Raw genomic sequence first — 14,530 nt, forward strand, 5'->3', positions numbered from 1 at the left:
ATAAAACAAAAACGAGAGAAAAACTAAATTAGTGGCTCAGCGCAAAGGAAACTACAAAAACTAAAACGATTGGAAAAGAAACCGAATACATTTTGAAAGTGTGATAGTGTTCATAATATTCGTTCATTGTAATTAAAATGGAAAACAAAACCTAAATAAACTGAACTAAATCATCAAACGTGTCCTTTACTTTCGGGACAGACCACCTATATAGGATATATATAAAAGAGCCTGTTCGGTTTGTATATATAATCTTTCTACATGGTTGGACTTTATTTTTTATATATATAATTCCTTTTCATATAGTTTTAATTGAAATATTGCTCGAATATTTGCTAGATTTTGTCACGTAAATTTAGATTGCACGTACATACATTTATAATCGTAATATCTATTTATATATTTAATAATAATAAATTTTACAATTTTATTTCTAATTACTCACTTGCTCATGTTCGTGTTTCTGTTTCTCTGTTTCTCTGTTTCTGTGTGTCTGTTGTCTGGCTTCGTTTTTGGATTCGTGGCTAAGATCTAATACTAATAGTTAGTCGCTATTTAGTACGTATCGCATTCAACATGACTCATTCATTGGTAATCACTTACAGCAGAGTTAATTGGTTTTTCTCAGTGTTGCGGTTAGTTAGGCGTTTTTTTTGCTGCATTAGCGTTTTGCTGTTTGCTTTTGATCGTCAACTCTTCTCGGTTTATTTAAAACTTAAAGAATTACAATAGTTTAGTACTTAGAATTTATTTTGGTTTTACATGCGCTGCGCATCGTTTGTTGCTGTGCTATGTGCCATTAGGTAGACAATTTGTTTGAGTGTATTATGCATTAATATTAGATACAGGTTTATATATATGCATACTTTATAATTATATAACACTATGTTATAAAAATGTACATGGTTTTGGTTTTGCTACAGTTTTAGTTTAAGTTTTAGTCGGTTTTAGTACGTACAACTCTTGCAAGTTATCATTTGCTGGTTTAAAAAACGCGTTTAAGTATTCGTAAAAATGATCAATCCATATTTATATATATTACAAAAACAACTTGAAGCTTTCTTTTTATCAAAAGTATCAATTGTGTAGATCGTTATGTTAAATTTGTTTAATCTTCTAGTTTGGCGCATAAAGCTGTGTTGCGTTTAGCGTAGATTTCTCATTTCAATTTGCCTTAAATACTTTTTGTCTTGCGTTAAAAAATGCAAATTTTGTAAAATTAATTTCTTAGTTATGTTTTTCGTTTTTCCTTTTTTTTTATAGTTTTATACAATCTCACTGTTAAGTTTAGTTTAGTTTAACAAACAAAAGCAGCGCTTTCAACTTAAATAATTTAAAAAATAAACAATGGTTAACATTCATCAATAAAAACAAGCTAAAATGATTAGATCATTTAGTTAATTAAAAGTAAATAAATTTTTAAAGCCAAAACAAACGAGATCCTGCTCGCGTGCAAATAATTGAGAAATGACTAAATTTCGTATTGGTCCTTCGCCATTTCCGCTACGAGTCGAAATTTTGAAAAACGTTTTTTACGTAGAATAAATAATTTTGTGTTGTTTTGAGTTCGAATAAAATATATGTATAATTTATAAAAATAATTTAAGTTTTGCGCGTAGACATGAGTTTACCTTTTTTTTGTTTTGCTGCTTTCAGTAACATTTACAATTTCAGGAAGTAATAAAAATAATATTGCCACAAAGTATATAAGTAAAAATAATTTCTCTCTCTTTATAAATAATAGATGTGTGTTGTGTGTAGTTTTGGGTGTGTGTGTGTGTGTCTGTATAGCTCCGCGCGTAAGTGAGTTGGCGCTATGTCACCATATAAAATCTCATAGAATAACAAAATATTATATACGATATACATAGGTGTATAAAAATAAAATTGCAAAACATCTACATAACCAAATAGTAATAAGAATCAAAAATCGATTGCAATAACTTAAACATTCTACGAACTGTATGCTAATTTAGTACAACTCTGTTTCTGCATCTGCTTCTGTGTTAACCGAAATGAAGGTATGTATCTAATTTAGTAATTTAATCTAGCAGCACTGCGAAGAGATTTGCCAGTCGTTGGTTGCAGTCGTTGCATCCGCTGCAGTTGCATAACTCCCGTCTACGTGAGTGTGTCTCGTCTTTGAAATGGTCTTTCATTTTTGGGTTGCTCATCCCGTTTCCGCTGCAGTTCGTCCTAAGCCGATGCCGCAGCCGCCGCAGATGGCTTCTTGGGATCTGTATCCGTGTCGGCGGACAACGGCGGCGGCGCACCATGACCAGAAGGATTTGGAGGATGAGGAGGAGGAGCGGCTGGGGCAGGAACGGGTATCTGGCGGCCACCGCCCGGCCTTCCCTAGAGCGGATGCAGCTTAGTCGTGTGCACAGTGAGGGCGCTCCGCTGCGTGAAGCGCTTGTCGCAGTACGGACAGGTATACGGCTTCTCGCCGGTGTGCGTCCGTATGTGCTTGGTCAGATAGTCCTTCACGCTGAAGGACTTCTCGCAGTAACCGCAGTGGAACGGCTTCTCTCCTGCAAAACAGCCACGATTGGCGAAACGGAGAAAGTTGGGATACTCGGTTAGCACATGTCGCTAGCGCTCAGCCAGTTTGCTTGGTGCGTGCAGTACCAAAGGTTTGATTGATTGTTTTGATTGATTGATTGACTGAGAGTGGTGGATGTGTGGGTAGAGTAGATATGTATGCATATCAAATAGGGTTTGCACGTAATCAAACTATATATATATAGATTATATATTAAATGTGTATATATATTTGGTTGGTGTTGTTAAAATGCATTCGAGACATATTATTACGTAATGAGATGAGGCGGCGGGCGATACGGATTTGGATTATCATATTGCTTGGCTGCCCTCACAGAAAGCTTGCTCAAAAATAGTTGGTGATCATTTCATATTTTCTCGTTCTGTGAGGGTATGTAAACTGTGACTCATACGATTCGTTATTTGTCGCTAATCGAAGACGGCAAAAATTCAAGGCCCCGAATGCCACTTGCTGGAAATCGAATAGAAACTCGAACTAGACGCTTGATTATAATCTAAAATTAAGCTTTTGCAATGCAATCAAGATGAAAGATCTTAATATAGAAGCACACATAATCGGAAGGTTATATTATTCATTTAATTGGCCATTGGGTTGGGGATTTTTGCCGCCTTTTTCGGCGTGGTTTTCTGCGCAGGCGCTGCGGCGGCTCAAGTCTGATGATCGAGCTTCGGCAGGACGACTGGCAGAGGTGAGAGATTGATATTGGTACGGATTGATTGAGATTGATTGATAGAGATTGAGCGAGTTTGTGTATGGCATGGAAATGGACTTGCATACAGAGGTTTCTCTTTTTTGAGTATTGCTGTTTTTTTTTTCTCATCACGCTGAGGTGACAATTTACTGATCGATTGATTGGTTGATTGAAAAGTCGATTGATTGGTTGAGTTGATTGAGAGCTGATTGACTGACTGAATTGATTTGAAAAATATTGCTTCTCACCCGTGTGAGTCGTTAAATGTTTGTTCAGGTAATCCTTAACAGTGAACGCCCTGCCACAATAGCCACATCTAAATGGTTTCTCACCTGTATGTATGCGAGTGTGCTGTTTTAGTGTATTCGATTGAGTGAAGGACTTGCCGCAGTAGGAGCACGTGTAGGGGCGTTCTTTGGGCGTGGCGCTGTCGGAGTTGCGGTTCGGAGAGTGGAGATTCGAGAGTTAACAATTATTCATATTCATATTCACAAAATACCGCGCAGAAACGGAGAGGAGAAAGATACAGAGAGAGAGAGAGAGAGAGTGGGCGCGGGAGAAAAGAAAGAAATTTAAATTATATTATTAGTAACACTCGATTTAAAAATAAGTTGCAAAACAAACGACACACGAACGCATGGGCCTCGTCCCAGAGCTTCGAGGGCGCGCCCATGCGCCCAGCTGGCCCGAAGGAAATCAAAAATAATATATATATATACAATAAGATATATATGGTAAGATTATTGGGGTTAACTCGGCGATCACGCCGCCCCAGACGCAAAGGGAGTCCCTTTGAGGGAGTCCCTTTGAGCTGGAGCGGGCAAGACCTTGGAATGAATAACGTGTACTCCGGCAATGAGCTAGGAAGCATTCTTATCTTAAAGCATTGCAACTGAAAGCTTCCCTGGATGCAAAGACACTTAATCTTGTTGAGATTACACCGCGGTCTATACTATATCTGCCAATATTTTATAAATTCTTCTTTGCATGACAATATCCCATCACTTCTAACGTTGGTTGTGCAATTTAATTGATTCTACTATCATTAAAATATCTATAAGATCATCAAATGCCAGTTACTCGACTAGAGCGCTTAAAGTGGCTGTCCATTAGCTACCATTGCCGGAATACCCAGTCAGTAAGATGCATATAAAATGGATTTACTCTGCTTCGCCTGTGTGTATCTTGCGGTGCATGGCCAGCGTGCCGGGCGTCTTGAAGGTCTTTGGACAATCCGGACATTTGTGCCGGATCTTGTGCGCCAGATCGGCGGGCACCGTTTGCGTGCCGACTAGCACACCTGAACTGGCCGGAGCGGGTACACCGGGATTGGCTTGTATGGCATAGACGGGCACAGAGTTGACAACATCACCACTGTCGCTCAGGCTGAGTGGCTCCTCCTTGATAATGACCTGCGGATGGGCCACAATGGCGCCACCGTTGGCGTTCTTGTTTAGCTTGACGGTGAGTGGTGGCACCTTCAGCGACACCTGGTCGCCGGCGAGATCCTGATCCTGCTGATGATGGTGCACCTGCTGCTGTTGCGCCTGCTCCTGCATTTCACGCTGCTGCTGCTCCAGCAGTTCCTGCTGCTGCTGCTGTTGTTGTTGGTGCTGTTGTTGATGGTGGTGCTCCGCCTGCAGTTGCTGCTGGTGGTGCTGCTCCTCGGGCGTCAGTCTCATATCACGGGGCGCCATCGCCGGCAGCTGATCGTCGGGCGTCACCGCCGCCTCCTGCTGTTCCATAAAGCCCTGCTGTCCGGCAGCCAGCATGGCGGTGGTGCAAATGGAGCCGCACTGCGTGCATTTGTACTCGTTGGGCTGCTGGGTGGCCGAGTGGATGCCATAGATGCTGCATATGAGGCAGCGGGCCAGGAAGGCGGACGTCTGATGGGCCAGCCGATGGTGTTCGTCCAGATCGACGGCATTGCCAAACTTTTCATCACAATTGAAGCAGGGGTGGGTGAGCTTGGGGTGCGGGTGCTGCTGTGCCTGCGGATGGCCACCGTCCAGCGTGGCGATGGCTCCCTGGGCGTTCAGCGTGATCCCGTGGCACAGCTGCATGTGATCGGCGACGTGCTGCGGCCGCTCGAACTGCTGGTGACACATGGGACAATAGTGCGGCGACACGTGCACATTGGGGTCCATGCTGAGATTGGGCAGAAAGGCGGTCTTCAGGGTGTCCATGTTGGCTATCACTGTGGCCACTTGGTGCGTGGGCGTGGCTGGGGCGGCGGTGGAGGTGGTGGCTGAGGAGGGGGGCGGCGGCGGCGCTGGCGACTGATCCTCGGGGCGTGGCAGACGCTGTTCCTGTGGATTCGTGGTGGACTTTATCATTTCACTTCCGCTGGCGCTTGGAGAGTAATCGCTTCTTTTGGTTTGACTTGGTTAGTGGGCAGGAGCAGGAGCAGGAGCGATTGGCGGTTAAAGAAGGCGATAGGCGCTGCAGGAGTAATAAAAATCATAATTACAGGCGGCCACAAGCGAATGTATGTGCAAGCGTGTGGGTGTGTGCTGGTGTGTGTGTGTGTGTTCTTTGAGTCTGGCAGTCGCAAATTAGCAGGAACGAATTCGGAAATCACAAATTCACGAAATCTTCAGTCCCGATCTTCTGCATTTGACCCCCAATGTCCCCCCACAGCGGCTGGCGAAGAAGAGGAAGAAGGAGGAGGAGATGAAGAAGAAGAGGAGCGAGCAGCAGCAGCGGCAATGCGTTCGAATTGAAAATTTTTTTCAGTCTGTCATATTCTAAATTCGGAATTCTATTTTGATTGCTTTTTCGGTCTCTCGTTTTGTTTCCATCTTTCTTACCAGCGCACTGAATATTTACTGCACCTTGTTGTTGCTGGCGGCCGTTTGATTTTGTTGTATTTGGAGCGGGGGTCACGAAAATGCTGGGGCGGCCAATCAGTTTAATAACATTTTCTCCTTTGTACAACAAATAAACGTATATTAACAAAAAAAATTTTTCACTTTTATTATTATTTTTGGCGAAAAATGTACAACTACAACAAAAAGTATCGATTACTGGCATCGAAACTACGATGGCAACATCGCTCTAGAACCGACGATGTGGCAACGCTTTTGATAACGATATATTTTGCTGCCTTTTCCTAAAATATGACAATTATAACGTTTTCAGAGTATGCAAATTAAAGTATAATATAAATTTAATTAACGTTACAAAAATTGTAAGCAAAGCTTTCGATATAAGGAGTTCTTCTATTTCCAAAACTATCGGGGTCTATCGTTCTGCGATATCTCGATACTTTCATTAGCTGATAATTTCACAACAATTGGAAAAAGCATTGTTTGGTGAAATACCATAGAAATATTATTGCAACAAGGGTGCAATTGGCTCCCCATTATATTGGGCATCTGTAGTGCCACAACTTTCACTTGTCCTCCACCGCGGACACATCAAAGTCCACCTGCAACCCGTCGCTGGTCAGGATTTGGACAGAGGCTTGTTTGTAAACTGCCACAATTACCACCGATATAGAAGTCGATTTTCTCAATCCAAGTTCCAATAGGTTTGTGGAATCACAGCACCAAATTGCGATGTATATTGACTCTCTTTCCATTGTGCAGAATGTCGTCACCATGGGTTAAGACCAGCGAGCCTGTGCAGCAGGTGAATCTGGCGGACATAATGTCGGAGCAATATGCCCACAAGTTGCACGACAAGGAGCTGCAGCGCCACACGGAGAATCTGAAAAGACCGGACGAGCAGATAGCACCCGTTTGGGGGGCGCAGGCCTCATCCCCTCCAGCGCCCAGTGCTCTGAGTAAGCAAAGTGATGCGGAGGAATGGGAGGATTACTCTGCGCTTCTCAACGACGAAGGAAACCTACCTGACGACATTCAGCTGCCTGAAGACAGCGATGCTGTAATCGCCCAGCTGTTGCAGTCCCAGTTCGATCACGAGTACAATGAGGAATTGCGTCGCATCGAGCGGCAGCAAAACAAGCAGTCCAAGGTCACTGTTACCCTCAACAAGTTCCTACGCGATGGCGATGCCGAGTTCTTGCACGACACCGCCGAAGATGACTACGAGGAGGATGAATTGGAGCAACTGAAGCACGACTGGGATCGATTCGAGGACAATGAACGGCAGCTTGACTCCATACCACGCTGCGGCTTTAAAGTTAACAAGGAGGGCGAGATGATAACAAAGCACGATCCGCAGTTGTGCGCCGTGCGTAATGCCCAGCGCGTGATGTCCTTTCCGCCGGAGTTTCCCACCGGCGATGCTGCCGGTTTCGACATGAAGCTCTCCAATAAGGTTAGAAGCGGTCAGTTTTAGAAGACACCAAGACTTAAACGTACCTTTCAGGTGTTCAACCAACTAAGAGCCCATTCTCGACGAGGTCGGTCCGACAAACACGAGAAAGTGGCCACCGCGGAGATGGGATTGGATGCGGCCACACGTTTGCTTCTGTACAAGCTGATCAACAACCAAATACTAGAGCAGATCAACGGCATCATATCCACGGGCAAGGAGGCGGTCATCTTGCATGCCAACTCTGATGCGAACTATACGGGCAGCAACGAGCATGGTCACCAGAGTGGTGTGCTCGTTCCGCCGCAGCTTCTGCCCCGGGAGTGTGCCATCAAAATCTTTAAAACCACGCTCAACGAGTTCAAGCAGCGTGATAGATATATCAAGGATGACTACCGGTTCAAGGATCGCTTTAGCAAGCAAAACCACCGGGTGATCATCAATATGTGGGCAGAGAAGGAGATGCATAATCTGATGAGGATGCAAGCCATCGGTTTAAACGTTCCAGACGTGGTTGTGCTGAAGAAGCACGTGCTGGTAATGCGGTTCATCGGTGACAATCACAACGCTGCGCCCAAGTTAAAGGATGCCCGCCTGAGCGATGCGGAGCTGAGCTGCGCCTACGAAGAGATTGTGGCCGCGATGCACAAGTTGTACAATGAGGCGAAGCTGGTGCATGCTGATATGAGCGAATATAACATACTCTGGTTCGAGGGCAAATGCTGGTTTATTGATGTGGCTCAGAGTGTCGAACCGAAGCATCCTAGTGCCCTGGAGTTCCTGATGCGGGATTGCGGCAACATTGTTAACTTCTTTGAACGACGCGGCCTGCCCAACATTTACACCAAGGAGCAGTTGTTCGAGTTTATTACGGGTCTCAATTCCGAGGTCCACACCGCCGCACAGCTGGAGCAGATACATACGCGTGGCGCTTCCATTTGCCAAGCCACTGCTCCGAACCAGGAGGAGTGCCCCGACGAACTGAAACCCTTGGAGTATCCCTTTGAGCTGGCCTGGGAAAAATCTCAGCAAGATCGCGCGGCTCAAAAGGCTCTGCAGCAAGCGCAGGATAATAACGATAACAAAACCGACACGGATAAGGATCAAGAGACCGATGACAACGAGAACGATAGTGACGACAAGGAAAAGATTAACAAAACTGCCAACCATTGAAACTTCTAAAGTGTGGACTCATTTAGTTTAGTTTTTAATTGATATTAAGAGTTTGGCCACAGAGATTCCATAGCAAAAGTTATGATGCTTGTAGTCAAGCAACTTGACTATAAAAAATCCCTAAAAAAAGGAATAAATTGTTCTGTTTTCCACCCATGGAAACCTTTGCTTTGTATTTTAGAATTTATTTAAGATATTGTTTGTGTAACCTTCAACTCTTTTTTTTTGTAGTGCGCTCCAATTTGCATTTGTTGCACTCATGTTGCTACGGATATTTCTCCTAATGGCTTTGATCTTGAATCGTTATTAATCAATGAAGATTAATGCAAATGTCAGGCTTCAATGGCCACACGCCCATCTTCCGAATCAGCTAACCCGACAATTGAACTCATTTGGTGCGCAGTTTTCCCCATTAATTGGGAGATTTGTCGGTTCAATCGAATCTCCGATCAGATGATTACGTATAAAAATACCCAACCCCATTGCACACGATTCTGGACTGTCGATCTGACGGAACTAGTACATCTATCTGTACGAGAATAGTCTGGATGCGTTTGCGAAAATGGACTTTGCAAAATATTGTAGTTCAAGTGTGACGTCAGAATCCAGTTGTGAGCAGTTCAGTGCGTATACATATATGTATATGGTGAATGATTCCGTTGCGTTCAGTATAGCTAGCGATTCAAAGTCTGCTTTGGTTAGGAATTTTTAAAAACAATATATATTTCGCACAAGTGTGTCTTTGTTTTGATGAAATAATAGTTGCAATCAGTACTATATTTCTTTGAATACTCTTTTTGTTAAAGTTAGAGGCTCCAAAAACAGGGCTGCATTTTGGCTTTCAAAGCGAAAACCGTTAGATGCGAATTTCCGTTTCCGCCACAGCATCTGCAATTTAAGTTCAATTTCAATTGATTCGCATTCGCTGTTGTTGTGCAGCCGTCAATCAAAATGGAACTTTCTTTCGATCATCAGCACACGCTGCAGTGCATCCCATCTATTATTTGTTGTTTATTTGCCGCGCTTGCAAGTGGAAAATATTATTTATTTTTGATTTCTGATTGAGCGCAGACCACTTGACGTTGGCAACAGCAGATCTCTGAACAAATCGCCTTCTATTAGCGTCTCTTGAAATTGTGATACGAGTGCTACAGCACCACAACCAGACATATATGAGGAATATACATACGTATATCTGTGGCTATATGTAAGTCGCCGCCCCACACATAGACGCCATTTGGGGGCCCGACTTCGCGTGATGGTGATGCAGAACGTCTAAAGGAGGAGGGGGGGACCGAAGGGGAGCCAAGTGGCGTGGGGATGGAGGTTGAAAATAGACGCACCAAAAACACGAGTTGGAGCTGCCAACACAGTGCTGTATAAAATATACATAATATGTATGTTCAAATGTATATACTTATCCCCAATAAAACGAAATCATGTGGCGAAATAAATGTGTCATTCGCATTTGAAATCGAAAAATAATAAACACTGTAAAAATGTTTTAGACCTCAAAAATTTTTAAAGCAAAACTTTAGTATATAAATAGTTCCCACAGCATTCTTTCAACTTTATGCTTTTATTATTGAAATATAATTAACTTGCAATACATCTCTATGCGTCAGCAAAGATCTTTCAAGTTATCTTGTACAAAGATTTCTAAGAAATTATACGAATTTCGGGGAATTTCGAAATTTCGAAAAAGGAGCACTTGAAAACCAGCTTTCATTGTGGGGCAACGAAAAAAGCACGAATAACAAGTCAAAGCAATAATCATAAAGGCAGGCAGAAAGAAGTGTGCAAAAAAAAAAAATGGCCAATGAAGGAAAGCGAAAAATACCAAACAAGTCTATAAACTCAGACATTGCGTTTGGATCATCAATTAAAATGTGCCGGGCATGTAATCAGGCGCTCCAGCTCGGATTCCAAACATCAGTGTCCAGTCCACGCTCCTCCTCGGGTGGAAAAGTGGGTTGAACTAGGCAAGAAATTAATTAGGATCACAGAGAAAAACGTAGGCAACTCGTTTTTATATTAATATTATTTATAAATATTAAAAGTGCTGCAGAAAAACTACTTTCGAAACTAGAAAATGTTTTGAAAAATGAGTCTAACATGTGATTCCTTATGTTGCTGGCAGCATTTTCTTCAGGTGTAGGCAGTCACTCACACACACACACACACACACACACGCCACTTGACAGTGCGAAGAGGAAGAGAGGAGGAGACCGAAAACTTCGAAGGAGGCTCGTCGTGATCTTGAGGCCGCAGTCGCCATCTCCGTCGCAGTCGCTGCCTCTGCCGACGCCGACGCCGACGCAATCGTGATCGAACTGACCTCAAGTGGTCCCAGACCCCCCCTTCCCGTTTTCAGCACTCCCCACCAGCTCTCTCACACACACACAAACACATACTTTCGCATACACGGGATGTGCGCAGACTGGAATTTGCGCGTTTAAAGTTAACAATTTATTTGCATTATTAATTTTCATGTTGGAGCTACACTCGAAGAAATCAATACGTAAGGGAGTTGGGCATATTCTAAAAGTATTCCAAGTAGTATTAAGTATTTTAAGCATTAATTTAACTAACTTAAGCTCGGTAATAATGTATACAATCTCATCTATTAAATTTAAAATGGATTAATTACCCACTGCACTTACTCACAGATTTTTCCAGGTGCACCATTGCAAGTTGGCCAAGTCACGTAAATCGCCTCCTCTGCTCTTCCGCTGCTCGACTTGGACACTTGGGCACTTGGACAGTTGGTCACTTTGACGGCGGCGTCTTCTATTTTAGGTCTAAGTTGTTAACTAGTAAACTAGTTGCTGGCGAGGAACGCGGGCATGTAATTCAAGTTAGCTACAAAAATAGGACCCTTAATTTATTGTAGCCACCATTCCATTGTCGTCCGCAGTAACCGTCCTTACATGGTCATATCATTTTCATTTTCCATGGTGGCGCATCCACACGCCCCCCGTTTCCCCCCTCCCTTCCTCCACCAAGCCATATAATCGCCGACTTCAGCGAAAGTGAAATCTTCTGTGCTCTAAGATGCCAGTTCAGTGGCCTCCAGGTACAGTAGACAAAAAGGTACGCAATGTGTGTCTAAAAGTTTACAAATGAATTGTCATTTATTTTGCGAAAAATGCTAGTAAAACGGGAGATATTCATTTAATGACCTGCGTTTATTTGCAAATTTGCAGTCGTAAATCTTACTTTGTGTTCGTCATAGGGTTGTTAAACCTGTGTTTAATGCACTCCCGTATTTTGAATAAGCTTAAATATTCAGTAGTTAATATTAATTACAGAAATAATCTGTAAGAAAAATTGTTGCATACTTCTAGGTATGTGAAGAGTCAGCTTAAATGAGTGCAAGCAAATTATTAAGTCGTTCCCCTTCATAGAGTGCTCACTGTACGCATGAACATGGACCCATTAATTGGTTAGCCGAGCAATTGGAGTATAATTACCATAACTTCCCCTGGAACGACACCACGACGATCCCAGTAAATTATAAGCCAGGCAGACACACGGCCACGCCCACTCCGTCGCCAACTACGCCCTCGCCCATCGCGACGCCCAAATCCATTAAATTCTAGGAAACCGTGCTTAGTGTCGAAATGTTTAAAATAAAAAACGAATCTTCGTTCGTCCAAATGAACCTGATGAGGTTTATTGGGCTTTTGCTTGATTGCCGAACGAGCGGGGGGCATTACAGTACCCCGAAATGGCCAAAAACGTGTTTCCATTAAAGCCACCTCCGATATGTCCGTCACGTGAGACGATCGCAACGAATCGGCGATGATTCAGCGTTCCAAGCGATTTCTATATGCATATATATATATTCATACTCATATATTCATTAATAAACCGCAAACATATTCGCTGTCAGGTATCCGAACTGGAGGCGTTTACCCTTGACCATGTTTTGACAACGACCACCATCACCACATGGCCAGCATGGAGGAACACCGAACACCGTTAGGCGTCGGAACAACCCAATCCCGAACGAGAACAATCCCAAACAATCGATCTATTACCATCTACCTGGGTCATAACTCACGTTTGTCATGTGCTCATTGAGGGACAGATGTTTGCGACGCGGGTATGGATATCTATCTACCTGGTCTGGCCGCGTCCAGATTTCTCCGGATTCCGACGACTTTTTTGCGTAACGAACGTCGCACACGAAACGTGCTGGCGAATTGGTAATACGAAGCCCTTCAACAGCGGCATTGTCAGCTGGAAACCTCCAGAATATAATATGATACTCTATAAGAAAGTCAGAATATATCATAGTAAAGATCCCAAAGGCTTTCCAGCACCTATCATACTAGTTCACGTTTTTCGTTATACCATATTTAAAAAACAAACAATCCAGTAAAAGACCTAAAGATTGTGTGCTAAATTTATGCAAGATGCCCTATCTGTATGGCATAGCGGACACCAAGTTCCTCCACCAGAAGGTGAAAAAGAAGACGAAGATCCGTTCGGATATGGCAGCCACCAAGTTCCAACGGAATGAGTTCCTAAAGGGCTGTCCCAAGTACGATAAGGACGATATACCCATACAGTTCAGGACGACACCCGATTCCCTTGTGGAGCTGAGCATCATTGTGGTGGACAAGCTGCCATTGCCATCGATCTTCGAGTGGGATGACATGGACATCAGGCGCTGGATCAATGGCTACGGTTATCCACAGTACATGGTGGGTAATACACAATGGATTTGATGATCATAAGATGATCACCTCGCTCATTTCAGAACACCTTTCGGGTGAACATGATCACGGGTCGCAAGCTGCTGCTCCTGGACGCCTCCGCTCTGTGTGCGATGAACATCAAGAACTTCGATCACATCCGTCACATATCCTATGGCATCCGGATGCTCTTCCACTTCGAGCTGACCAAGTTCTCATCCAGCATCTCGCTGCCGGACGAGAAGCCCAACGAGCTGTACCTGCTGTTCCACACGCAGACCGGAATGAACTACGACGAGGTGCGCAGGAGTGATCTCTACCGACGGATGCAGATCCTACGGGAGCGGGCCCGCAACCTGGATCACTGGGATCTGCTGTACCTGTGGCTGCGCCACGAGCAGGAACGCAAGTACAAGGAGTTCATCGGCATGGTACCGCGCTCCACGATGTACAAGTGCGAGGAGGCGGCAAAGGCGCCGGAGGAACCCGAGGACATGGAACCCGAGGAACTCATGTGCATGACCTGCATTCCGCCGTGCGACTGCGACTGGACCGAACGGGATCTGCGGCTGCCGTGGCGACTGGAGTGCCTGCCGCCCATGCTGGAAACCACCATGAGCAAGTGGAACGCCTTGCAGGCGCAGTGCTCCACCTGCATCCCGCCGTGCGAGTGCCGCTGGCCACCGCGATTCTATCTCACAGGCACCGTCATCCGCTGCCTGCAGCAGCGCTTCCCGGAGAAGTTCTGCCCCATCTTCGACGAGCGGTACAGGGCCTCGCCGCGACCCAGTCTCGTGGAACGCTGGACGCGATTCTCCATTTAATGCGGTACTTTCACAACCCATTTATTTCATAGATATAGTATTCTATATTCAAGCTCTGTAAAGATCACAGTTTATATCACAAATACATGCTCTGAATGCGAAAATCAATGGAATTTCATCATGTTTGCAGACTCATCTGCTCTTGGCATCTTAAGCTATTAATCAAAAAATAAAATCTGTCAAAACAAAAAGCACTGATGTTTCAAAATTGCCGCGTAAATTGAGCACTTCGTACCGTTTCGCTGCTTTGGCAGCCGTTTTTTGTGCCGAATCGTGTGCTGATAAGCTCTTTTGG

General features: G+C 44.2%; 3 protein-coding genes across 6 annotated transcripts; 2 read left to right on the forward strand and 1 right to left on the reverse strand.

Annotated features, from left to right (window-relative positions):
* Nucleotides 1-249: 249 nt before the first annotated feature.
* LOC6613392 (chorion transcription factor Cf2) lies at nt 250-6,255 on the reverse strand. 4 transcript variants are annotated; one of them, XM_032727864.1, is made up of 4 exons: nt 6,089-6,255; nt 4,419-5,696; nt 3,503-3,681; nt 250-2,531 (listed from the first exon to the last, which is right to left on the reverse strand). In XM_032727864.1, the coding sequence occupies exons 2-4, from the start codon at nt 5,588-5,590 to the stop codon at nt 2,356-2,358; spliced, it is 1,527 nt and encodes a 508-aa protein (XP_032583755.1). In that variant the 5' UTR covers nt 5,591-5,696; nt 6,089-6,255; the 3' UTR covers nt 250-2,355. The 4 variants fall into 4 exon arrangements, with proteins under 4 accessions (XP_032583755.1, XP_002037866.1, XP_032583754.1 ...); XM_002037830.2 differs by having other exon boundaries at nt 3,587-3,681; nt 6,065-6,255; XM_032727863.1 differs by having other exon boundaries at nt 6,065-6,255.
* A 258-nt stretch (nt 6,256-6,513) lies between these two features.
* Nucleotides 6,514-8,870, forward strand: LOC6613393 (serine/threonine-protein kinase RIO3). Its single transcript, XM_002037831.2, has 3 exons — nt 6,514-6,786; nt 6,845-7,538; nt 7,590-8,870. The coding sequence occupies exons 2-3, from the start codon at nt 6,846-6,848 to the stop codon at nt 8,706-8,708; spliced, it is 1,812 nt and encodes a 603-aa protein (XP_002037867.1). The 5' UTR covers nt 6,514-6,786; nt 6,845; the 3' UTR covers nt 8,709-8,870.
* A 2,913-nt stretch (nt 8,871-11,783) lies between these two features.
* Nucleotides 11,784-14,402, forward strand: LOC6613394. Its single transcript, XM_002037832.2, has 2 exons — nt 11,784-13,420; nt 13,477-14,402. The coding sequence occupies exons 1-2, from the start codon at nt 13,130-13,132 to the stop codon at nt 14,233-14,235; spliced, it is 1,050 nt and encodes a 349-aa protein (XP_002037868.1). The 5' UTR covers nt 11,784-13,129; the 3' UTR covers nt 14,236-14,402.
* The last annotated feature ends 128 nt before the right edge of the window (nt 14,403-14,530 follow it).

This window comes from Drosophila sechellia, chromosome 2L (assembly GCF_004382195.2).
Source record: "Drosophila sechellia strain sech25 chromosome 2L, ASM438219v1, whole genome shotgun sequence".
In the NCBI taxonomy this organism is placed as follows: Eukaryota; Metazoa; Arthropoda; class Insecta; order Diptera; family Drosophilidae; genus Drosophila; species Drosophila sechellia.